This window comes from Mytilus trossulus, chromosome 12 (genome assembly GCF_036588685.1).
Source record: "Mytilus trossulus isolate FHL-02 chromosome 12, PNRI_Mtr1.1.1.hap1, whole genome shotgun sequence".
NCBI lineage: Eukaryota > Metazoa > Mollusca > Bivalvia > Mytilida > Mytilidae > Mytilus > Mytilus trossulus.
Window position 1 is genome coordinate 52,078,165 of NC_086384.1, and position 25,383 is coordinate 52,103,547.

General features: G+C 31.2%; 1 protein-coding gene across 6 annotated transcripts; it reads left to right on the forward strand.

The window, feature by feature from the left end:
* Nucleotides 1-100: 100 nt before the first annotated feature.
* LOC134692808 (lisH domain-containing protein ARMC9-like) lies at nucleotides 101-25,357 on the forward strand. 6 transcript variants are annotated; one of them, XM_063553381.1, is made up of 23 exons: nucleotides 101-244; nucleotides 3,520-3,592; nucleotides 4,374-4,499; nucleotides 5,032-5,199; nucleotides 6,234-6,383; nucleotides 7,315-7,407; nucleotides 7,527-7,554; nucleotides 8,153-8,244; nucleotides 10,904-10,978; nucleotides 11,812-11,936; nucleotides 12,678-12,725; nucleotides 13,889-14,003; nucleotides 14,490-14,585; nucleotides 15,603-15,693; nucleotides 16,361-16,484; nucleotides 16,741-17,176; nucleotides 17,754-17,891; nucleotides 18,261-18,349; nucleotides 19,366-19,478; nucleotides 20,095-20,179; nucleotides 20,912-21,123; nucleotides 22,250-22,262; nucleotides 24,281-25,357. In XM_063553381.1, the coding sequence occupies exons 2-22, from the start codon at nucleotides 3,533-3,535 to the stop codon at nucleotides 22,255-22,257; spliced, it is 2,472 nt and encodes an 823-aa protein (XP_063409451.1). In that variant the 5' UTR covers nucleotides 101-244; nucleotides 3,520-3,532; the 3' UTR covers nucleotides 22,258-22,262; nucleotides 24,281-25,357. The 6 variants fall into 6 exon arrangements, with proteins under 6 accessions (XP_063409451.1, XP_063409450.1, XP_063409448.1 ...); XM_063553380.1 differs by lacking the exon at nucleotides 22,250-22,262 and adding an exon at nucleotides 22,281-22,318; XM_063553378.1 differs by lacking the exons at nucleotides 3,520-3,592; nucleotides 22,250-22,262 and adding an exon at nucleotides 3,045-3,117.
* Nucleotides 25,358-25,383: the final 26 nt, after the last annotated feature.

Genomic DNA, 25,383 nt, shown 5'->3' on the forward strand with positions numbered 1-25,383 from the left:
TTTTTGAAAAATGGGACGACTTTGTGAAATAGTGGGTCGATTGGATCGTGGGGCGAGTTTCATGCTTCCGAATGAAATTAAGCGTTTATTGAACCAAGAGCAAGCGTTTGTTTGACATAGACTGTTTACATCGCATACCATAGAAATCACAGAAAAATAAAGACAATGAACAAATAATAGCATATTCTGATTCCCAGAATATAGACATAAATGGAATAAAAGATAACTTAAAAACATAATCAAGGTAAATGGAAATATGTTCATGCATCTTCGTTTACATCTACATCTTTTGACTTTTAAAATATCACAGGAGTTTGAAATCCTATCAGTAAGGGGGTAAAAATATACCAAAGTCGACTATCACAGTAGAGCTTCTCTCGAAGAGAGAATCGACAGGAATGCAAGAGAAGCTCTACTGTGATAGTCGACTTTGGTATATTTTTACCCCCTTACTGATAGGATTTCAAACTCCTGTGAAAATATTCACCACAACCTTTTGACAAAATAATTTGAAATAATGAAATGCGTGTATAAAATTTAAAAGCATTTTATGCTTCAGAATAAGATGACGCAGGCATTACCTGTAAATGGGGACTAAGTCTGTATGAATTATTTTTTTGTAACTTAAATATTTGTTAAAACATTTGAAACGGAAATACCGTAACGTTTCTGATTTTGGTTCTGTTGTTAGGGATTTTGTATATGTCTCAGACAATGTTGAGACTTGTTTATTTGTTATATTGCCTACAACATGATGAAGCAGATACAGCGCACAGAAGCGATTTTCTGATAATACTAGAGACACTTGATGTGACTCCACGCTCCAGTTCCCTTATCATACATGTATGGTCAGTCAGGGGACTTACTTAAACAAGTGATTTTCTAAATCACTGATTCAAGTAACATTATTTCAATAAAGGTTGGAAGTTAGAGTTGTCTTTCTTTTAAAATCACCGGTTTAAGTAGTACAAATAAATCACTAGAAGACGTGATTTAATTTTAATGTAGCTTTAAATATAGAATACTAATGATCCAGGGACTAATTATGTTTCTAAACTTATCAGTTGGTATATATCAGAACCAACATCTGTGTTGTCTAGGATGACCAGGTCATTTCAGGTGATGACCTTGTACTGAATCTAGGATAATGACATAAAAATCACTTGTTTTCGTATCAGACCTCAATTTCCTTCCCAAAAATCACTTCTTTAAGTATCAACCCACACTAATTTCAACACCCCCGAACAGTGAAATTTTTATCGCGAACAGTAGAATTTTATTACATAATCTGAAAGATGAAACCTTGAACTTCACAGGAAAAATACTCCCACTGCTGTGAAAAATCTTTTAAGAAAGTATCAGCTCATTATGTCAAGCCATTATTATAGCATTTGTTCAACTAAAATGGAATTTTCAGCTAAATGATAGCATCAAAGGCATGAACCTTGATACTTAAAAGAAGCAAAAAGTTCATATTTTTTAAATTTTACTAATTAAAAGATATTATCTAAACCTATGTGTTTAAAATTTAGAAAAAAACTACAAAATCCCAATTTGTGATAAAACCTCGAATTTGCTACTCAAATAAGTGATTTAAAAATCACTTATTTCAGTAAGTCCCCTGACTGATGGTATGAACGTAAAAAAATAATGAGACTTTCCAATACTGTTTTGCCATGTTTGCAGGGTAATTGGTTTCGGTAGTCTGTCGACCACATGGCATCGGCATATTTTCAACGATATCGAAGGGTTCTGATGCCGATTGGTATATCTTACTCCAAACTGATGAACCGTGCACTGTAAAATGTCCATCTGGAAACTACATGTCTTAGACTGAGTATAACAAATTAAAAAAATCTTGTAAAAGATACAAGTTACTGTTCGATTTTGTCATTATCTCCAATTAAACTTTTATTTTGAAACCAAATGCTGTTATTTAATGATATTTTATTATTAAAAAAGTGACAATACACATGTAGGTGTATCCTTTAAGATTCAATTTATAAATTTTTATTTTACCATTTTTTTTTTTGCATGCAGAATCGATGTGCACGCAACTGCGAGTTAGCCTGGTGTACATATATATCAAACTCTGACTATAGAAGATTACAATGTTTATAAGATGTGTTTTTGAACTGTTCTTTATTTGTTATTAATTGCATGTATTACTTAGTTTTAAACTTATTATGATATAGAATACTTAAGTAATTTAATTTTATCATTTTAGAAGCAAGAAATATAAATTGCAATTACAAGATGTTAAAGAAAGTAAAAACAAATTCATTTAATCAATCAGGGGTACTATATTGTACTTGTACAAGTAATTTTTATTTACTTGAAGAAGTAAATATTCATATACTTTATACATGTATAATTATATTTGTAGGATGCATGCAATTTATATACAAACTTATTTACACAAACATATTATAACAGTTCTGAACATTGAGGATTAAACACAATACAAACACATACCACATCTTCATATTTCTATATATATAGTTATTTAAATGACAATGAAGCATTAAGTTTGAAAGTAAAATAATATGTAATACAGTATCAGCTTGATTTTTTTTAGCACAACCACATACAATGTACATGTATTGGCCAATATTTAAACTAACCACAGATCAGAGACAGACCAATGATGACATTGATCAGTGTACTTAGAATAATAACTGTATACACATGCATGCAGGGAATAATCCTCCATCTCTTCCTTGTCTGATAAATTCAAATGCAAATTATATAATTATTAGGTCGAAAGAAGACATGTCTGGATCTTTGTCTGTTGTGTCATTTGAGGGAGAACTCAACGCCATTGTACAAGAGGTTAGTAGTATATAATTATTAGGTAGAAAGGAGACATGTCTGGATCTTTGTCGGGGGTATCATTTGAGGGAGAACTCAATGCCATTGTACAAGAGGTTAGTAGTATATAATTGTTAGATAGAAAGAAGACATGTCTGGAACTTTGTCTGTGGTGTAATTTGAGGGAGAACTCAATGCCATTGTACAAGAGGTTAGTAGTATATAATTATTAGGTAGAAAGAAGTCATGTCTGGATCTTTGTCTGTGGTATCATTTGAGGGAGAACTCAATGCCATTGTACAAGAGGTTAGTAGTATATAATTGTTAGATAGAAAGAAGACATGTCTGGATCTTTGTCTGTGGTGTCATTTGAGGGAGAACTCAATGCCATTGTACAAGAGGTTAGTAGTATATAATTATTAGGTAGAAAGATGTCATGTCTGGATCTTTGTCTGTGGTGTCATTTGAGGGAGAACTCAATGCCATTGTACAAGAGGTTAGTAGTATATAATTGTTAGGTAGAAAGAAGATTTGTCCGGATCTTTGTCTGTGGTGTCATTTGAGGGAGAACTCCATGCCATTGTACAAGAGGTTAGTAGTATATAATTATTAGGTAGAAAGAAGATATGTCTGGATCTTTGTCTGTGGTATCATTTGAGGGAGAACTCAATGCTATTGTACAAGAGGTTAGTAGTATATAATTATTAGGTAGAAAGAAGACATGTCTGGATCTTTGTCTGTGGTGTCATTTGAGGGAGAACTCAATGCCATTGTACAAGAGGTTAGTCATTTATAAATAGACAAATATTTTTTGTTACATCTTTTAAAATCATTTATTTTTATGCCTTTGCTGTAGTGGAGGGGACATTAAGTTTACCCTTGTCCCTCTGTACATACATACCTCTGTAGGTCCCAAAATTGGTTTGCCTCAACTGAATGTTATGAAACTTATACACATAACATATAACCACAAAACACAAAAATTTGATGTTTTTTAATATTATATATATGAACATGATAAATGAAGGCAGAATTAAAAAAAAAAAAATTCTCAAAAGTTTAATAACTGTCAGATTAGATCTGGACATGACAGGCACAGAATTTTAAAGAGAGAGTTATCAAAAAAGAAAAGTTTGATCAGTATAATTAGGGGGGGCGGAATCATCATTTGGTCTTTATGCCCCACCTACGATAGTAGAGGGGCATTATGTTTTCTGGTCTGTCCCCCTGTTCGTCCGTCTGTGCGTCCATTCGCTTCAGGTTAAAGTTTTTGGTCAAGGTAATTTTTGAGGAAGTTGAAGTCCAATCAACTTGAAACTTAGTACACATGTTCCCTATATTATTATTATTCTAATTTTAATGCCAAATTAAAGTTTTGACCCCAATTTCACAGTCCACTGAACATAGAAAATGATAGTGCGAGTGGGGCATCCATGTACTATGGACACATTCTTGTTTATTCTATCTAGATGTTATATGTTTGATGTGTAAACCTTATTTTCCATTATTGTTCATCATACACTTTGTTGACCATGGATTGACAATATTTTGTTATTTTTCAGTACCTGGAGTTTGTGACATTTGACAAGACGTTGGTATCTTTCCAGAAAGAATGCGAAACAAAGCAGAAACCTATCACTACACAAAGTATAAAGTCAAAATCAAACCAGAAATTGCTGGCTATTCAGGTATTAGGTTGTCATGGTAATAGTAAGAAAAAAGAGATTGTATTCAGATTCAGATAAAAAATTACTGGCAATTATTTAATTGGTTATCATGTTAATAGAAATAACTAAGTACTGAACTCACTACATGTAGGTGATGCAGTAAATAATTGTCGTGGTGTATGGATACACTGTCATTCAAGGCAACTGGAAGTATTATGGTCTCTTACAACTTCGTCATTCAAGGTAACTGGAAGTATTATGGTCTCTTACAACTTTGTCATTCAAGGCAACTGGAAGTATTATGGTCTCTTACAACTTTGTCATAAAATGCTAAATGTAAACAAAATGTAATGAGAAACATAATGAAACTCAACTCCAAATTTTGGATCCTTTATCAAATTGAAGCATATAGTTTTTCATTATTCAGGAATAGTTAATAGTTGCTATGATAACAACTAAAAAAAACCAACATACTCAAAGATTATTTAAGAAGTGTTTCAACTGTCATCTTTGAATTTGTATTTTCATGTTTTGTATGAATTTTTGTTTTCAGAATGAATTGATGCAAAATTTCCATAAAGGAAAAAGAGACAGATTTCTGAAGTTATGGAGTGAGAATTTGGCAGCGTCTGTCAAAGACCAGGACCCAGTAGCCAAGAAACTAGAATTTTATGTCAATATATATTTTGCTGTGTATCCGATAAAGTTTGCCAGAGGTCAGGTAAGATTAATAGACCATTTTGGAGTTTTCGGTCACCCGAAAAAAATTGTCAATTCTGCATGGCTTTATGATGTCATTACCAGATAGAGGGGATCGCCTGTATCCCTACACTATTAATTTTCATCAAGCGTCTTAGTGATCGTCATTATGCAGGATAAACTGAAAATAATGTTTATTCTGTAGGTGATTTATCATAATTCCATAATGACAGCAGTGCTGATTATCAATTAAGAGAATTAAATTTGCTGAATAATTCATGCAATATAGCATTATAGTTTTCCAACAACTCGCTTAACATGGGAACATTAATGGAAGTGACGATGCCCCTAAACGCATGAATGATGTTTACTAAAACCATTTTTTTTTTATGGAAATGCATTGAACTCAAAAGATGTTTATTGTATGGAACCATGTTATTACATTGTTGTTGTACAGGAATATATATTATCTGGACCAGAATTAAAATGGTGGTCAAATATTTTTGATATCAGCAGTTTTATGATACTGTGGATACATTTCTTTTCATGGATCAAAGAAAATTAGAAGCTTCCAGGATATTAAAAAAAGTCTTCATATCAATTTTGTATTTTCATCACACATTTAAATTCATTGTTAACCTTTACCAACTAAATTCACCAAAAATGGTATCCCATGAACAATAATGAATCCTTAGTAATACCAATTCAATTCAAATTAAATCTTTTAAAAGTTTATTGTCATAAAACTTTATATTTAAAGTATGTGACACAACATAACAAAATGAAAAAAAAAAAAAAACATACATAATAGAAATAAATATTTCAAGAGTCCCCTGTCCCCAGTTGAACAGACTATATATGTAATTTTATCTTCATTTGATGTATGTCATATTTAAATTTATAAAGTGTATAGTAATTACATGTATATACAAGTACTCTAATTTATCAAAAAATCAAAATAAACTTTTCTATTATTATGGTTTCTATAACAATATAAAAAGAAATGGATTTCATCTTCAATTTGCTGCTTATAACCATTTTGATATTTCTTTGTAGAGAGATGCTGACAGAGCGATGGGAGATTTTAAGAAGTACTTAGAAACTCGAGGTGCTACACTGAGTCAGACCACAGAATTCTTACCATACTATGCTTTACCATTTGTACCCAATGCCAAAGGTCATCCATCTTACAAAGAATTGTTCACTGTACGTATAAACATTCTTTTCACCAAGGCAAGGCTGAGTTTTAAGTCCTCAGGGAAATGAAAAAGGATGATTAAAAAATAGATGTACATGTATATTGGACTCCTTTGTAAAAGTAATAGCTTTGAAAAACATAAGAACAAAAATGAAATCCAGATGTCAAATCATGAACAAAGTAAATCAATTAATCATACAACTTTAACGTAATTCATGAGCAGATATACACAAGCAGAAAACACAAAAACAGGACCCTGTTTGTAAGTGGTTATCATTTATTAGTGGTACATGTAATTACAGCCACAAGCAGATGGGTTCTGATATTCTATCATGGGTTCAATATTCAAATGAAAAACTTAAAAATTTATATTTTCTGCTTCTATGCATTTAGGAGTAAGAGCAAAGACTCGTCAGATTGTCTTCATATTAATCTGTCAATGTAAACTGACATGTCTACCTGTGAAGAGTTACCTTGTAAACTATAGCTAGCACATTAAAAATTCAGCTCTGTGTGTTGGTCTAGAAGGGTTTATATTCATATCATACAATCATGTTATCATATAAACTGTCTCAATATGCACTTTATCAGGCGTCCCACTGTCTATATCATTCTGCTCAGCTCGTTATCAAATCATCTTCTGGTTGCTGGTGGAAGTAAGTAAACACTTCCAAAAAACACAAATACAGCCTGATAAATTGATTATTAGGTTATCTGCATATAGATATTTTACATCAGCTGCTCGATACAATATGAAGGCCTTTTTGATCTCGTTCGCTGCACTCACTTGACAAAAAAAATCATATTGTGACTTGCAGCTCATCTTTTACAATATCAACATGCAGACAACCTGATAAATTGATAATCGGTACTTATTAGCCACTGGAGGTTATGCAGCATTCCATGTATTATAAGCTAATATTTTGACATCTTTTGCAGGACACATGGGTAAAGGATTTAGAGTTGAGACTCGAAAAGTTCCTGACATTAACGCTGAAGTCAACACCACAACCTAAACTGTTTGATCTTTATGTATCCTTTTACAGTTTATCTTAGAAAAGATAATAGCATTATGTTTTAGACATAGAAGGGCTTCTACTATACATTCTACTTTGTAGTAATGCAGAAAAATTTCCTTAACATTCAATCAGAGAGGAAATAAAGTTGGCGATGAAAATGGTGAGATATCTTTGTTGTCAATTTTTTTTACTGAAATTGTGTGTTATCTAAATTGATATCTTTAGAATGAACAGATAAATCTAACAAGGGATATTAAAGAATAATGTGTTGTTTCAGAATACAAAAAAATGTAGGGTTAGGTAGGGTAAATATGTTCTGGTCTTAGCCACCAATCAAATCTGTTTGCAAAAACCTCATATACCCCTTGGAGAACCTTTTTATCCTGGAACAGTCCTTACTAGATACCCTTTAATTTCTGAACAAATTCAATGTTTATGAATTTTTCTAGCAATATTTTGAGATTTCTAATAATTCTGCTTGATATTTGAAATAATATGGACTTATGTTTGTGATTAAACAGTATAATAACTGTTCAATGTCAGATCAAATGTGAAGAAATAAATTGTATTACTCCCAAAAAAAGAAAGGGAAACAATTCTTTTGGTTTTCAAGGTAGAAGGAAGAAGATGGATTAATCTGATCTGTTAATTTAATGTGGTAATATTTTAAGTTTTTGAAGAATTCCTTTTCAAGCTTTTATCTTTATAAAATTTCTTATGATTTTATGTTATGTTATGTTTTTAACATTTTTCAATAGAGCAATTTCAACAGATATCCCGATTACAGCAGCAGTTAGTCGACTCAGAAAGGAAGACAATGTCCTACATTAAACGACACAACCGTGTACAGGTACCTCTAGCACTCACTCCTCACTGGTCTAACATGCATGGACATTGTTCAGTACATGTATTTATTTTGCATGCAGATTTTGGACTTTAACAATCTCATATTGGAGGGGGTCGGAGGGGTCCTAATCCTGAAATCTCTGACTTAAAAACATGAAATATTAAGGTCCCCAATTTGAAGAACAGATCAATCACAAAATCAAGAGTTTGAAAACACTGGATCCTGGAGTCCTGATAAAGGTCCCCCACCATATTAGAACATCCTCATCAAACTGGTATTCCTTCTTAACCTAAAAATTTAGTTCATACATATGACAGTGCATGAGAAATAATGCATGTAAAATATCATGGTAACTAAGGTCACACCAAGGTTAAAACTTTCACATTTTAGAAGAAAAAAATAATAGGGCCAATACTTACACCCAGAAAACAGTCCTTTTTATACCCCTTCTAAAACAAATCTAAAGAAATGAAAACACATGTTGACAATTTTTGTGTTTACCTCAGGTTGGGATATTTTTAGTAAAAAAAGAAGTCAGAAATCTCCTTGGAAATAAGTGTAAGATAATTTGTCTTTCTTGCCTATATTTTCAGTGTTCTCACTGGTAAGTTGTCTTTTCAATCTGTTGTGTTTAATGTTTTGTTTGGCCTATTGTAGTTTTTGTATTATTTTCCAAAAAATTAATGTAAAGAAAAGGAGATGAAGGTAAACATCTATAAGACGACCGAAAATTATGGTATAGCAGCATGTCAGATAAGTGTGGAAAAAGCTGTCTGTATTTGTGTGTATTGTAACTAAATATAGATACAATACTGGTTGATTATGTTGTCAGTCATGTCCGTCCTATATAAACTGAGGTTCATATATATAGAAGGTTTGGCCACTTAAGGTTTTTCAACAATAAGAAAAAACATACCAAATAATTTATTGGTTTTTTTTACGAAAGTGAAAACAGGTTATTTCTTTGACAACAATAAACAATCATTAAATTTTCCCTAATTCAGTTTATCTATTTCATTTAATTTGTGCATTATATTTCAATTATACTTTCGTAGAGTTTAAATTTTCTTTTCAAGTTTCTAGATGAAATAACCTATTATGTTAATTTTAGATGGGCATTTCTATTAATATAGTATTTAGATCATTTTAATTATTTCTTTGAAACTGCAAGAAAACAAAATGTTGCTATTGCCTTATTAAGATTAGCTTTAGTTTTTATTTTCTTACATTGCTATATGCATGATATATGCCTTAATTCGGAAATGATGTAATGAAATTGTATAACATGGCCAATGTGAATTTCACATAATTTTTACACATTTCAGAAACCAAGCTTAATCATTCTTGAGATAAATGTTCAATTCAATTATTGCCATCTAATATGAATTTAAATTAAACCAGATTTTTATCACAAAGTGTATATACATCTGATTAAAGGGAGATACACATAAATAAGACAGTTGTCATGCATCAGACCTAATTATTTGACATCACTGCAGTGTCAGATCCAGAGGATGTTCTTGGGGTCAGATGATCAATACATTTGACATATGGTTTGACCCTCCCCCTTTTGAATATGGCTGGATCTGCCCCGGCAGTGAGAGTGAGTGGACATGCTCCTACACTTAATGACAATCTTTAATGTACATGCATGTCTCTAAATGTTTTAAGTATATACAAATTATGAATGAATAGACAACTTTTGAGTTCGATGCATTTCCGTCAAAAAGTCTGGTTTTAGTGAACATCATTCGTGCATTTATGTGCTTAGTCACTTCCATTCCAATTTTGAGCGAGTGGTTGGAAAACTATAGATCAAAAAGTTAAGGTGTGGGGTGTAGGGGTATAAATGTGGGTAAGTGGCTGTCATATAGGATAGAGGCAAAAAAGTGGGGAAAGTGGGAAGGTAAAACAAATAACCAAAATAAGCAGGATTTGGAAATGAGCTGATAACGTTTAAATCCGCTACAAATGTTTGTACCTGTCCTAAGTCAGGAATCTGATGTACAGTAGCTGTCGTTTGTTTATGTTATATATACATGTTTCTCGTTTCTCATTTTGTTTATATAGATTAGACCGTTGGTTTTCCCGTTTGAATGGTTTTACACTAGTAATTTTGGGGCCCTTTATAGCTTGTTGTTCGGTGTGAGCCAAGGCTCCGTGTTGAAGGCCGTACTTTAACCTATAATGGTTTACTTTTTAAATTGTTACTTGGATGGAGAGTTGTCTCATTGGCACTCACACCACATCTTCTTATATCTGATGATAGGAATGCAGAATTCAATTATGTTTTATGGAAAGCATTATTCTTAGAATTTCAAGTGAACAATGTTTCTGCATGCTATAGACCAGATGAAGGAGTTATTGTAGTTAGAATATTTTTTTATATGTATATAATTTTGATTAAATATATGATTAGGGTGTGTGAAAAGCATTGACAAATGAAATCAAGTGAAGGATATAACACTTAAAATTTCAGTTTTATTGATCAAATGTAACTTTCATCCAGTCATATGCATGCTTTAATGATAATATTGCATTTCTTGAACTAGAACTGATATAATTATTTTTAAAATATATTTTTTTATTTGTCTTATCTAGCTGTTGCAATTATCAATTAGATGAATTTAATAGATTTGCTGATATTTCTATATGTTCACAGGCTGACTACCACAATTTGATAGGGATAACAGCAGATCTGGTGGAAGCTCTTGAATCAACAGTCCAAGGAAAACCAGTAAGGCAAAACATTTTTTTACATAAATAAGGCCGTTAGTTTTCTCGTTTGAATTGCTTTGCATTGTCTTATCAGGGCCTTTTATAGCTGACTATATGCGGTATGGGCTTTGCTCATTGTTGAAGGCCGTACTGTGATCTATAATTGTAAATGTTTGTGTAATTTTGGTCTTTTGTGGATAGTTGTCTCATTGGAAATCATACCACATCTTCTTTTTTATATTTTAAGATTCAGTTCATCCATCCTGTATCTAGTATTTGTTAAGGGGTTGTTCATCATGAAGTTATGTTCACATCAAATTAAAACTTATTACTCATGTCGTTATGATGTGAACTTTTAAAATTATATACCAAATAACTGTTTTCACTTCAATATCATCATATACACAGAAAATGGCAAATGATAGTTCAAGGGGTATGTGATCTTAGGACATATGTTCTTAATACTTTGGATTCATTAATATTTGTTGGATACCAATTTTCATGGATTTCGTGGGTACAAGAGAACCATGAATTCAAATGTTCAACGAAATACAAATTTTGTAAAGGAATGAATGTAGACTTTGCCAAACCATGAAATTAAATATCCATGAATATGCTAGTTTTTCTCAAACCACGAAAATTGGTACCCACGAAAATAAATGAATCCACAGTATATCTTTTCATTAAATATAGAGAGATATTTTATTACACTAAATTTTGGTGCCTTTTGTCATATAAAGATGAATAAAATATTACTTTTAAAGATTTCTTTGTAGATTATATAAAGAAAAAGATAGTAAATTCCAATTCTTAATTTTTAAAATGCAAAAAATACATCTAATTTCATTGCAGATATCTCCTGATTATCTCCAAGAGATTTGTTCTCGACTATTTAGTGGACATATGCAGAATTCTGTGGATTTCACACGACCTGGTACAGCTAGTCAAATGCTTCGCCAGTCAATGGCTCCAACCATGTAAGTTTTAATGTGATAACATTATTAACACCTTCATTTCTCTTACACAGTTATAGTCTCAGTTATTGCAAAGGATCAATTAGATTGGACTATCATCAACTGGGTCCTAAAGCTTCATAAAAATGTATGTTCAGCTTAAAATACATGTTGATGTATATTTATGAAAAGTTGAAAAGCAGTAACACAGATAAAGATAGAGAAAATGATTTCAAAAGCATGCATACAAATTTTACATGGAGAAAATGGATAATGGGTCATTCCCCTTGTAAACTTCATGCACATTTTTTTTACATTAAATAAAATTGAGAAAGGAAATGGTGAATATGTCAAAGCGACAACCACCCGACCATAGAGCAGATAACAGCCAAAGGCAACCAATGGGTCTTCAATGTAGACAGAATTCCCACACCCGTAGGTGTCCTTCAGCTGGCACCTAAAAATATGCATAATAGTACAGTGATAATGGACGTCATACTTAACTCCGAATTATACACAAGAAACTAAAATTTAAAATCATACAAGACTAACAAAGGCCAGAGGCTCCTGACTTGGGACAGGCGCAAAATTGCGGCGGGGTTAAAGTATGTTTCTATGAATATTTTCCCGTTTCAGTATATAGAGAACCCTGTTATCTGCAACTCACAATAACAATTTAGAAGCTTTAACAGTAATACTTTTGTTCACATATATATGTTAGTAAAAAACAACTTAAAAAACATCCAAATGACTTAATTTTTACAGGAATTCTATGTCAGTTAGTCAAATCTTGCGCATATCAATTGGCGCTTTGTAAGTTCTGCATGAGTAATATTTAGTAACCAAGATTTCATTAAGAGGCAATGGATGTTATTTAGTCAGTTATAATTTTATCAGATTCAATTAAATTTTTAGATTTGAAGAAAACTGATTATTTGATGAAATTTAACTTATATAAATATAAATTTTCTTTCATTAATAATTTTAATTTTAGTAATTATTTTAGGTTGAAATTTATCTCAAATAAAAAAAATAATTTTGTTATGTTATTAAAAACAAACACCTTTAAAAATATATTATTGATGTTATTTTTATTGAAGAAATGGTCGTTGAATTAAAAAAAAAAAAATGACTAATGTTTAGATGCAATTCAAATATTGAAGTTAAACATACATTGTGAAATACATTGACACAAGTATTTGTCTAAAAAATATATTATATTGACCTATGTAAGATGAAGATTTATGTCCATTGACAAATGATGAAATCCATTGTCTCTGTTTCCTCCACAAATTTTTACACTTATTTCATTAATCCAAATTGACCTTTCAAGGTTGCATTTACGTAAATAAAAGCACATATTTTTACAATAAAATAAATTATATAATTAGTCTTCTATATTTGAATTATTCTCTCTTTGGTATAAGAATCTTGCTACAAAACTGATGTACTTTTACTCCATACACATGACACTTCCTTTTGCGGAAAGAGATTTTGCACAATATTCTTCATTATTTTAACGCCTTTTTTGATTTGAAATAGATATTAGATATACGGCTTCAGTCTCCATTAGACCAGTTAGGTCTCTTGGGATTTTTCATTATGTTGAATGTGGAACATTTTGTTAAGAGTTATTAAAACGATGTGAAGACAAGACCTAGCAATTCAATATTATTTCAGCAACATCAACATTTAGGTTAAGTCTGTGTTTTTTTTTTTAGACAAACCCTCATGTAATTTCATGAAACTTGGCAAGAAGCATTTATATGATCCAAAGGACAGTATTCAAAATAAAATTAAGAAAAAATATTGTTCATTTTGCATTTAACCTCTTCATGGACTTAGTTTATTTTGCAGTAAACATTCAAATTTAGCAGTTAACATTTAGATGCCAAATATTTAGGGTGAATTAATTTTCATTTACTCTTATGCAAGGGAGATAAATGTGTAATGTAAAACAAGACATTTTGTTTTAGGAGTAATTTACAAGAGCCTGAGACATATACTGCTTTAGATTATGAAAAAATTAAATATGAAATGGCCAATGCTGAAGTGAGAAGGAAGGTTTTACTTCTACAGGCTATCAGATGGGTATGGTTACATTTACATTACATTTATAGAAACTCTGGGAAATATAATGGGTGGTTTTCACTTTTGCTATCCCTCCTGAAGCTTGATTCTAAATGTCTTAGTTCATTAACAAGTAAAAATGTCTGTTAGATTAAAAGAAAATTGTAAATGATTGTGACATTAAAAAAAAGAAGATATAAATATACAGAACCATTCAAATGACTCAATTCTTGAAGCTGCATTCTTTCATTATTCTAGTACAAACAACTTCATGTAATCGCATACTGGTTTTAATAACATAATTCAGTTAATTGTATAAATTTTTCCTACACAATTTTCTGTTCATCTACTGTTAAAAAATCAGGTTATCTGCATAGCCTGTCAAGTGGCATAGAAAATAAGCGCAGCTAGATATGTTTAGTTAAAACTTTCGAGTAACCAGAAACAGCAATTTAGTAATGATATTTTTTCTGAATGCATTTTTATTATCTGTATTCCTGTTTGTAGAGATTAACTCAGTCTAATCCACAACAGAGAGACTCTTCTATGACTACTTACAGAGATAATGATCTGCTTGGCTGTTCTGTGGCTGGGACACACAGGGTTGGTATTTGCTATTCTGTTGTGTGACAGGGAAGGTATTAAGGGGGGAGGGTATTGTAACTGCTAGGCAGTTCTGTTTTTTTGATACACAGGGTAGGGGGAAATTGTAACACTTCAACCCAAAACACCTGGAAGGAGATACAGGTTAATAATAGGGAATAGATGTGGTATGATTGTCAAGTGACAACTATCCACTCAAGTCCATATGAAGTGGATATTAGCAATTATAAGCAACAGTATAGCCTTCAACAATGAGAAAACCAATACCTTATGGTCAGCTATAAAAGGCACTGACATGTATAACCCTGCCATATGTCAGAGCCTTTTATAGCTGACCATACGGTTTAAACATGTTCCTAACCTTGGACAGTGGTGTAACAGTATATCATAAGAACAAACTAAAAAAATCAGTTGAAAAAGACTTAACTCATCAGATGGATACAAATAGAAATGCATTTAACAAAAACACAAAGTGGACGAGGATATGAACGTGTACTTACATATCAAAAACAAAAGTAAGTACAGATCTGAGAGAACTTTCAGTTACTGACAGCTATTTCAAAGAACATAACAACTAATGAAAAAAAACATACATCAAACACCATAGGTATAGACTAGTAATGTGTCTAGATTTTTTTGAGTACATGATGTAATGAGCAAAGAATAATGCAATCTCATCCACAACATATGCTAGGCTTTGAGGCATTTTGTAGATTTACAATTCTTTATAAATGATTACCAATTTACGTCATTAATGGTATCTAATCTTAAACCACTTCAAATAATTTCTTTAAAATTCCCATAAGAAATTGTAGATGAAAAAAGTGAAGAACCTTTGTTCAATTCATTTTGCACCCATGAAGCTTCCCATAATACTGGGATTTTGATTTATTAGTGGGTACTAATTTTGGTTGAATGATGAAAAATTTCTATGTAATTTAAAATAAGTTACCTTATTGATATTTTTTTGCTTTCTGTACAACTTCAATAATAATTGAATGAATGTTATGTTTATAGGATGCAGTGCTTGCCTTATTGACCTCTAGTGATGAACTAGTAAAAGAAGGAGCTGCCAGATTATTTAATGCTTTTGCTTCCCTTTGTGCAGGTAATGTGGTGTAATATTAATCATAAACAACAATAGACTATTTTTAAGTTATGTCCTTCAAGGGGAAAAGTCATCAATTATGACATCATTTATGACATCATTTACCAGATAAAGGGTGTCGTCTGCATCCCTGCTATTAACATTCATCAAGCGTCTTAATGATCGCTTATGTTTAGGAAAAAATAGAAATAATGTTTGTTCTTTTGGTATTTAATCACAATAACATAATAACAAAATTTTTGTTTGTCAATTATAAGAATTTAATTTGCTGATTAATTCGTGCAATAGAGCATCATAGTTTTCCAACCACTTGGAATGGAGGTGACGATGCCCCTAAATCCACAGATGAAGGTCACTTGAACCAAAGTTTTTAATGGAAATACATCTAACTGGAAAGTTGTCTATTGTCATAGCTATTATATATTCACAAAGTGTTTATATACATATGAGGGAACTTCTATTCTGTAAACTCATTGATCTCCATTTGACCTAAATTGTCCATGGTGCAATTCTTTGCACTGAAAAGTCTTGAATATTATTAACCAGCCATTATATTTTAAAGAAGATTATGGTTCAAACTTGTATATTTTATTAATATTAATCGCCTGTTGGTATGTTTTGAGGAATTGTATGGCTTTAACTTGTATTTTTGTTTTCAATGATTTAGGTAGAACCTATCTTGCACAGAACCAAGATTTATTCAAAACTTTGTTAGATAATTTACGAGGTGAAGAAAAGGAATCAGTAACAAGAGAAATGGTACTTGGAGCTTTACAGAAACTCTCTTTAAGGTAGGAGAAAGTCTTATTATATTATCTAGCAATACTATTCTATCTTTTAATTCAAAATTTGTATCTGATTTTAAACTCTTTTTACATACCTTGTATGCAATGTTTTTTTTAAATTGAAAATCTTGCCACAAATCGACACAAAAATTTCTAAATGTATAGTTATTAGAATTAAAAAAAGAATTACATTGAATGTTTTGTTATCAAGGATCTTACAATATACATTGTTCAACATGATTTAATTATTTTGACATTACAGGAGAAACTTACAGACAGCCATGATAGAAGCTGGATTAATAGAATGGCTAGTCAAGGTTCTAGAAGACAACGATTCTTTATCCGACTACACGCTGGAATACTCTGTTGCTTTGTTAATGAATCTCTGTCTCAGAACATCAGGGAAAAAGCGCTGCGTCCAAAACGCTGACCAGACTTTGAAAGTCCTAAGTGATTTACTAGGGCATGAAAATCAAGAAATCCGTCCCTATGTGAATGGTGCCTTATACAGCATTTTAGCTGTCCCGTCCATCAGAGATGAAGCTAAGGCCATGGGTATGGAAGAAATTCTTCGCTGTTTTATTAAAGAGGACCAGCCTGATATGAATAGACAGATAGAATTTATAATCAAGCAGCTGAACTCAATAGAGACTGTAGATGAGTACGATTCTGATGACGAGGAAGAGGAAGAAGAAGAGGTAAGGTCAAAGTTCATCAGCAGTTTTATTTTCAGATCATATACCTCGGCTTATCTATTTTAGTGATTATTATGTGCAGTACAGATTTGAATGCCTTTAGAAAAAAAAGAAGTGAAAGAGTTTATGATTTATAAAAGGTTATTTGAAATAAAACATGGCAACATTAAAATAAGTGACAATTTACAATGGTGACATCGCGGCAAAAGTGTCAAATTGTTTTGATTTAAAAAAAAAACCAAAAACACTTTTGTTTTATTTTATGTATGTTGAAGTTGTTGTCAACTGGCTGTTTATTAGTTCACATAAAAAAAAACTAAGCTCACTGAATGTTACTGTTGTTTTATTAAAAGTGACAGAATAATCAGAAATGATGGCACCACCAAACTGGACAAGCAGACGTTTGTCTGTAAAAGAAATATTAACAGCTGTTTTGAATATATTTTTTTTTCTCCATATTTCTGCTTAAAATGCTGTGTTATAAATGAAATATAGTAAATGACAGAACAAAAATAAGGAGAGATATCTTGCAAATATATTTATAGCTTGAATCTAAATGCATAAATATATTCATTTACAGGAAGATCAAGATGCCATGGAACTGGACATAGACAAAGATGAATCATTTAAACCTGAAGATAATGAAATGTCTGGAGAAAAACTACTGACCACAGAATATCTAGCAACAAAAACAGGACCAATCAGACACAAGAAAAAGGTAAGACTAGTAGTTTATGGTTGTAAAAATTTCCTTCATCAAGTAGGCTTTATTCTAGTGTTGCGGTTTTAGGGTAATGAAAGGTTAGTTTGTTGGAAATTAATTTTTGTTTTTACTTGATATTGAATTCATATTCAAAAAGTTAATTTAAATTATGTGCTTTTATTTTGATAGTTTGAATCCTTTCAAAAGAATTAGCATTATTATTCAATATTTTTTTAATTGTGACTTCCTGTATGTCAGTATATTTTTGAAGTCCATTAATTCTATACAGCTAATACAGTATCCTTAAGAAATCTATTTTATGTATAAAGATTGTGAAAATATTCTTTTTGTTTCACTTATTTGACTATTTGCATTTTATTGTAGCATATAGATTTAGTTATGGCTAATGAGTTATTACAAAGACCTGTCACACCTAGTCAAAGAAGAGCGGAGAATCAGCCATCAGCAACACAGTATGTATATTATATTGACATCTAACTTAATCTGCAATTTTGTAAACTTTGTATATTTTGCAATAAATAGGTCTATCAGTAGAGGAAGGACGAAAGATACCAGAGGGACGGTCAAACTCATAAGTTGAAAATAAACTAACAATGTAATGGCTAAAAATAAAAAAATAAAACAACAGACAGACAAAAGTACACATGACACAACATAGAAAACTACAGAATAAGCAACACAAGCCCCACCAAAAACTAGGGGTGATCTTAGGTGCTCCGGAAGGGTAAGCAGATCCTGCTTCACATGTGTCACCCATCATGTTGCTCATGTTATAACAAATCCGGTGAATAGTCTAATTCCGTAGGTCACATTCATGTATGGGAAAGGATTGATGTAAGGAACATGTCCAATATCATCTGTGAAACGGTTTTTAATAGACTTATAACTAAATTTGGACTCCAGAGTATATGATTTTTGACAAGGGTACCTACTCTGCTGTAGGATATTCTGGGAATGAGTAAGAGCAACTGAAAAAATAAAATAAAGCTAAAGATCAGTGCAATTTAGGAGGAACAATTAAATGTTTTACGATGACTATTTTGGGTGTGTACAGAAATGATTTATATGACTTGAAAATGAAGCATACATGAAAAAAATCATTATTTAAACATCATGTTTACTATTGCCTTTCAGTCAGTGTATTTACAAGATTTAAAGCTGATAAGATCATAGCTGAAAGACAATGATTTTCATCCTTACAAATAACAACTTTCATACATTTGTTCAAAGACTTCTGTTTTTGCCATTTTGTTAGTAGCCATCATTATTAGCTAAATTTTACAGTCATGGCTTTTCAGATAATATAATTAAATTCAGGTAACAGTTTGCTGCTTTATTTTCTCTAAATGTGGGTTTGTTTCAAAGCGGAATGCAACTTACCAAATTTGACATCTGTTTCTTGTTCTTTTTAATAACTATTTTATCTCTTATTGGGTTCCATTTGTTATTGTTAATATATACTATTTAGGCCAATGACCCCTGTGGTGACCAGTCGACCTCCATCTCAGAGCAGTGTTATGAGACCACCAACAAGAAGTGGGAGTCGACCCAATACGCAAGATAGTCAAAGAGACACAGCTAGTAAGATTTACTTAAATTTCTGATTTTCTACCAAGAAGTATAATTAAAGCATATTCATAGTAAATACTGAATTAGGTACTAGGTTTAATTTGATATGATATTAGGTATCAAAGCACAGCTATTTTGTATTGCATAACTTTGGTCCAGTCCCTTCGACTACCAAACAAAGAGGTTTTGACTTGTTATAATCATTTTCTACTTCATAATTGCCACATTGATACTTGATTTAGTTTTTTAGCACTTTTCAGGATTGTTATTTATTAAAGAATACCAGCTAATCTGTCATTATTTTCCTATTCAAGAGTTATTTATTCTATGGCAATGCTAGTGTAAAACATACAGAAAACCAAAGAACATATTTTCAACACTATAAGGCTTAGTATACAGAGATTTGCAAAACTACAAAATCAAATATCCACCAATATGCAAGTTTTCAGCAAGCCACGAAAATTGATACCCCCAAAAAAATAAAAAATCTACAGTATGTTGATGAATGTCAGAGTTTTGCAAGTTTTTGGTCCCTTATATAGCTCTTGAATTTACATATATTTTAGCCTTGAGTATTGCAGTAGAGTCGCCTAATGTATATAACTGATAAACGTTCGAACATTTGTAGGAACAGAAGATGGCAGACCTTCTAGTAAGAGCAGTCAAAGGTCAACAGGAAGTAAAAGTTCTTTGAAAGCACCAAGCATTGCAGAGTAAGTTCATTGCAATTTATCATTTTAGAATTTAATGCGTTCTGAGTAATATTTCCAAAAGCATACACCAAACATTGTGATTGGTTAAAAAAGTGATAAATAATAGAAATTCAACCAATGACTGAATGAGATTACCCATAGTCCTTTAGATTTTGAAAAGGCAATTTCTATTATATCAATGGAACTTAGTGTCAGCCAGCATATTTAGTGAATAATCTGTGAGAAATCATCACATTGTCAAATGTTAAAATTTGAGTGTAAAGATCCTCCACACTGAATTTTTAAATCAGTCTTATGTACAAGATCTTTCAGCTGGTGCTGAAAACTTTTATTTCTAAAAGCTAATATTTCATGTCACAATATCCTATGACATGTTTTTCCTGTATGGTCAATGGGGCAGTTAATTCATAAAATCAAAATTGGAAAGTCATCTATTTTGTCCTTTTCTTTGAGTTTATGAATATCGCTTTTAATTCCTCTGGTAATTCAAAAAAAAATCTATGAAGGATGAAAACCGTACTATGAAGGGTTGATGTGCGTTCTTACTTTTTGTAATTGTAATCATCTGTCAATTTTCGATTCATATATGAATACACATTATCACTATTTCTCTGCCATTACTGGACATCACAAAGGTTCTCCTAAATTTTTTACCTCTTAATCTGTTCTTTCACTTTAGTAAATGTTATTTATTAATTTTCCAGTTTTTTACATTGATTTATCTCCCTTTAGACACCCAGAATACAAACAAGCCTTTGGATCTAAGCCTAGGATTCTTAGAACTCCACATGGGAGGGAAGGCACACCATCTAATCCAGGAACACCACAGCTCAGGACACCAGATAGTTCAAGGAGGCCCACCAGTAGAGGGTCAGTTGGTAGTCTACCCCCACAGCCACAATACTCCGAATCTGGACCAAGACCAAGTTCAGCTGGAAAGTCAGGTAAGGATCATGAAATTACTTAACTACAGAGAAACCTTTCGAATCAGATCCTTTGTTAACTGGAAACCAGTCACAATCTGCCATTTGAAACCTTCAAACCAGTCTTCATTCTTACCCTTTGTATATTGGAAACAGATCTATATCACACCCTGTGAAAAACTGGGAACAAGTCACAATCAGACCCCTTTAAAATCTGGAAACCTGTCTGAAATAGACCCTTTTCTTTGTAAACTTTGTTAAACTGATGAATATAGATCATTCAGTGATCAATATAATGGGCAATCTAATCTTTGTTAGTTTCTGAACTCTAGTTTAGCACATAGAAAATTGTCATACCATATGGGTTTGTTTTATAAAGCTTTTACTGTATATATACTTTTATCCTATGAATATTTTTTTTCTTGCTTTAATTTATTTTTGATTTCTCACTATACTTTAGTTTGAGTTAAAATTCAAGCAAGTGTCAATTTACAATCGAACTGCCGTCTTTTTTTCTCATAGAAGGATGCAACTTTACATAAAATTTACAAAATTATTATTAATTTCTTTTTTAATTGGGGGTAGGATGAAATTTGTAAAAAAAAAAGGCAGGACAGGAGTTTTAAGTTAAAAAAAGGTCAGGAGGAGCAACTTGATTAATATTACAGTACAGATAAAAGGTTATTTCCTATCTATAACAAATTTTCCAGGGGAACTTATGTTAGACAAATATACATTGACAGTTGTACTGGTCTATTCATTTTGTGAGGCCCAAACTTTAATAAGTTTTTGTAATTGCCTATCTATGGAATTTATTTTTCAGGATCGTAATTTTAATAAGTTTTTGTTATTGCCTACCTGGTGTATTTATTTGTCAGGTCCTTATTGTAATAAGTTTTTTGCCTAACTAGTGTATTTATTTGTCAGACCCTTATTGTAATAAGTTTTTGGTTTTTTGCCTAACTGGTGTATTTATTTATCAGAACCTAATTTTGATAAGTTTTTGTTTTTTGCCAAACTGGTGTATTTATTTGTCAGACCCTGATTTTGATAAGTTTTTGTTTTTTGCCTAACTGGTGTATTCATTTGTCAGACCCTAATTTTGATAAGTTTTTGTTATTGCCTAACTAGTGTATTTATTTGTCAGGACCATAATGTTGGTAAGTGTATTGTTGTAGGTTTATGTATCTGGTGATTTAATCCTATCACTTCTTAGGTAATATCTATTAATATTGAGCATCATTTTGTTTAGAGACCTTTTTTTCCTCTTCAAAATTCTATAAAAAAATAGTAAGATAATGCATCATGGGTAACATTGCATCATGGGTTACTTTAGATAATAAAATGGTAAATTTACTGATTTTATTGTGAAACCTGTTTGGTTTCATAACCCCTTTTAACTCATCCTCTGGCAAACTATCATCTTTTGCATTTACCAGCATTGAACTAAAATTTGTCAGCATTAAAAATTACAACTTAAACTTTTTTCAGTTATTTTAAGGCAAAACTGAATAGAATGGTGCTCAGTGTAACAGTTTAAAGTTCACTTTTAGTTTTGGGTTTATAATTTTGAAGTTCGTTTTAATTTTTTCTGACTGATTACTATTTTTGTGTTCACTTGTACAATACAATATTTTATTAATGTCTCACCTTTTACAGAGCAATACATAACACATGTATGTTATAATGTATATCAGAAACACAGTATTAATTGATTTAAAGCAAATAGCAGCCTGTAAGATATTTTTGTCAGAAATAACATCACATTATACTAAACATAACAATATATTTCTTCATTTTCATATCTGTATGGTATTAAATATGTGATTACGGCATTCCAAACCTTCTTTGTTTTAACTTCACATTATGTTATCTATAAATATATGTTAAAAAACTAATAATATTTACTACATGTACTTGCAACAAATTAATCAGAGCACATAAATCAAATTAAAATATCAACTTGATTGTAATCTATAAGCAGGCCCCTTTATTACAGAAAGATTTCTTTAATATGCAATGCATTTACATTACTTGTTGAGTAAAGCTGTTTTTTCTACATGTATTCAGTATGCAGGGATTTCGTTATTTTTTATGTGGGATGATGGTATTCTTCCTATTTGTAGAAGATACTTTTCTTTGTATTCTATGAATACTTTGTATAGAAGTTCATAACTTAAAGTTTACTTATCAGGGAGTAGCAGTGACTGTGTTTTAATTGAAGATGCACATTCACCAATTGCAACTACAAGATTAAGGAAAATACAAAATCAAAAGGATATACAATATACATGGGATCAACTACATTAAATGGAAATAATGATATCAAAATAAGAGAACATTAGCACATTTCTGAGCAAGGACGTATAAACATACACAGACAGTCAACGAGAATATATTACAGCTTTTCTGTAAAAGCTTGCAAAACAAAACTTTGATCTACTTGCTTGCTATGTTTGCTTGAATGTTTGCAAACAATAGGAAGGGGTAGTTTTAGTCTGTATAATATATACTGGTATTTGATTGGACAATACAAATTGATTTACAAGTTAATGTTTATTGTCCAATAGAATTCCAGTAAATTGTAGACAGACTGAAATAGACAAACACCCAAATAAACATAGCAAGCAAATTGACCAAATAGTTGCTTTGCATACTTTTATAGAAAAGCTGTAAAGTATGAAAAGATTTGAATTATACGCCAAAAAAAGAATGATGATCTCCTAAAGAGATATGGTAGATATCACACCATAAGGAAAACAAGTTTGCTTTCTCCTTTGCAAAACAGTATCTAATTTCTATGAACTTTAAATGAATGCAATAAAAGGTTAACTAATAAAAAGTTTCAAATAAGGAAAGATATTCAAATTGAGAATACAAGAATAATGTGTTGTTTAGTTGCTCCTTGAATATCTTTCTATATTTGAATTCTTCTATAAGCTATTCTATAAATGCCAGAATACAAACTCATTGCTGGAAATAATTTATCCTTGTCATGTTAGAGTTGAGAGGTCAGATAAGAATAAAGTGTATAGCTCCTTTGATTCTCTATACTGAGGTCAAATCAAACTTATTATAGTTGTAAAAGATATTTTGTATAGTTGTTATTGATACCTTTTATTGTTGTTATTGGTACTTTTTATTACTGTTATTGATACTACCTTGTTATATATTTTAGGTGGATCTATTTCTGGTGGATCAAGGAAGCTCTCAACAGGAAGTGTACATAACCAGGATGCATAGACAAGGGGGATTACTCTGACTTGTGATAGTTCATAGAACATTCCAGTTTTATATGCCTTAGTTATATTTTAGTGCTATTTATAAATGTTTTAATGAATTTTTATTGCAGTGATTTTGAAATATGTGCATTTATTCTTCTTAAAATATGTTTCATCTGTTTAAATTTGTTCATAGTTTTAAAAGTCAGTTTGTACTGTACTTGTTGAAAGTTATAAAAGTCAGTTTGTACTGTACTTGTTGAAAGTTATAAAAGTCAGGTTGTATTGTACTTGTTCATAGTTATAAAAGTAAGGTTGTACTGTACTTGTTCATAGTTATAAAAGTCAGGTTGTACTGTACCTGTTCATAGTTATAAAAGTCAGGCTGTACTGTACTTGTTCATAGTTATAAAAGTAAGGTTGTACTGTACTTGTTCATAGTTATAAAAGTAAGGTTGTACTGTACTTGTTCATAGTTATAAAAGTAAGGTTGTACTGTACTTGTTCATAGTTATAAAAGTCAGGTTGTACTGTACCTGTTCATAGTTATAAAAGTCAGGTTGTACTGTACCTGTTCATAGTTATAAAAGTCAGTTGTACAGTACCTGTTCATCATTATAAAAGTCAGGTTGTACTGTACCTGTTTATGGTTATAAAAGTCAGGTTGTACTGTACCTGTTCATAGTTACAACAGAGAGGTTATACTGTACTTGTTCATAGTTATAAAAGTCAGGTTGCACTGTACTTATATTTGTTAGAATCAAAGCATTTCATATGAGTAATTCTTGTACTCACAATATTGTTAAGTTTATCTTGTTTTGAAATCGTATTTTTGAGCTCTCTGTTGTGGTAAATTTGAAATTTCAGCTATTAAATTTGTATTATTACATTTTGTATTTTGTATGTCATGCATATTGTATTAACATAAATTGGTTTTGAATAATTTGAATTTGAACTTTAAAATTTTGCTAACCTTCTTAATTTCAAGAAGAAATTTTAATTCTTTAAATTTCGAATAAAATAGTGTAACTTTTTGTATGTGTCTCTTTTTTACACCCAA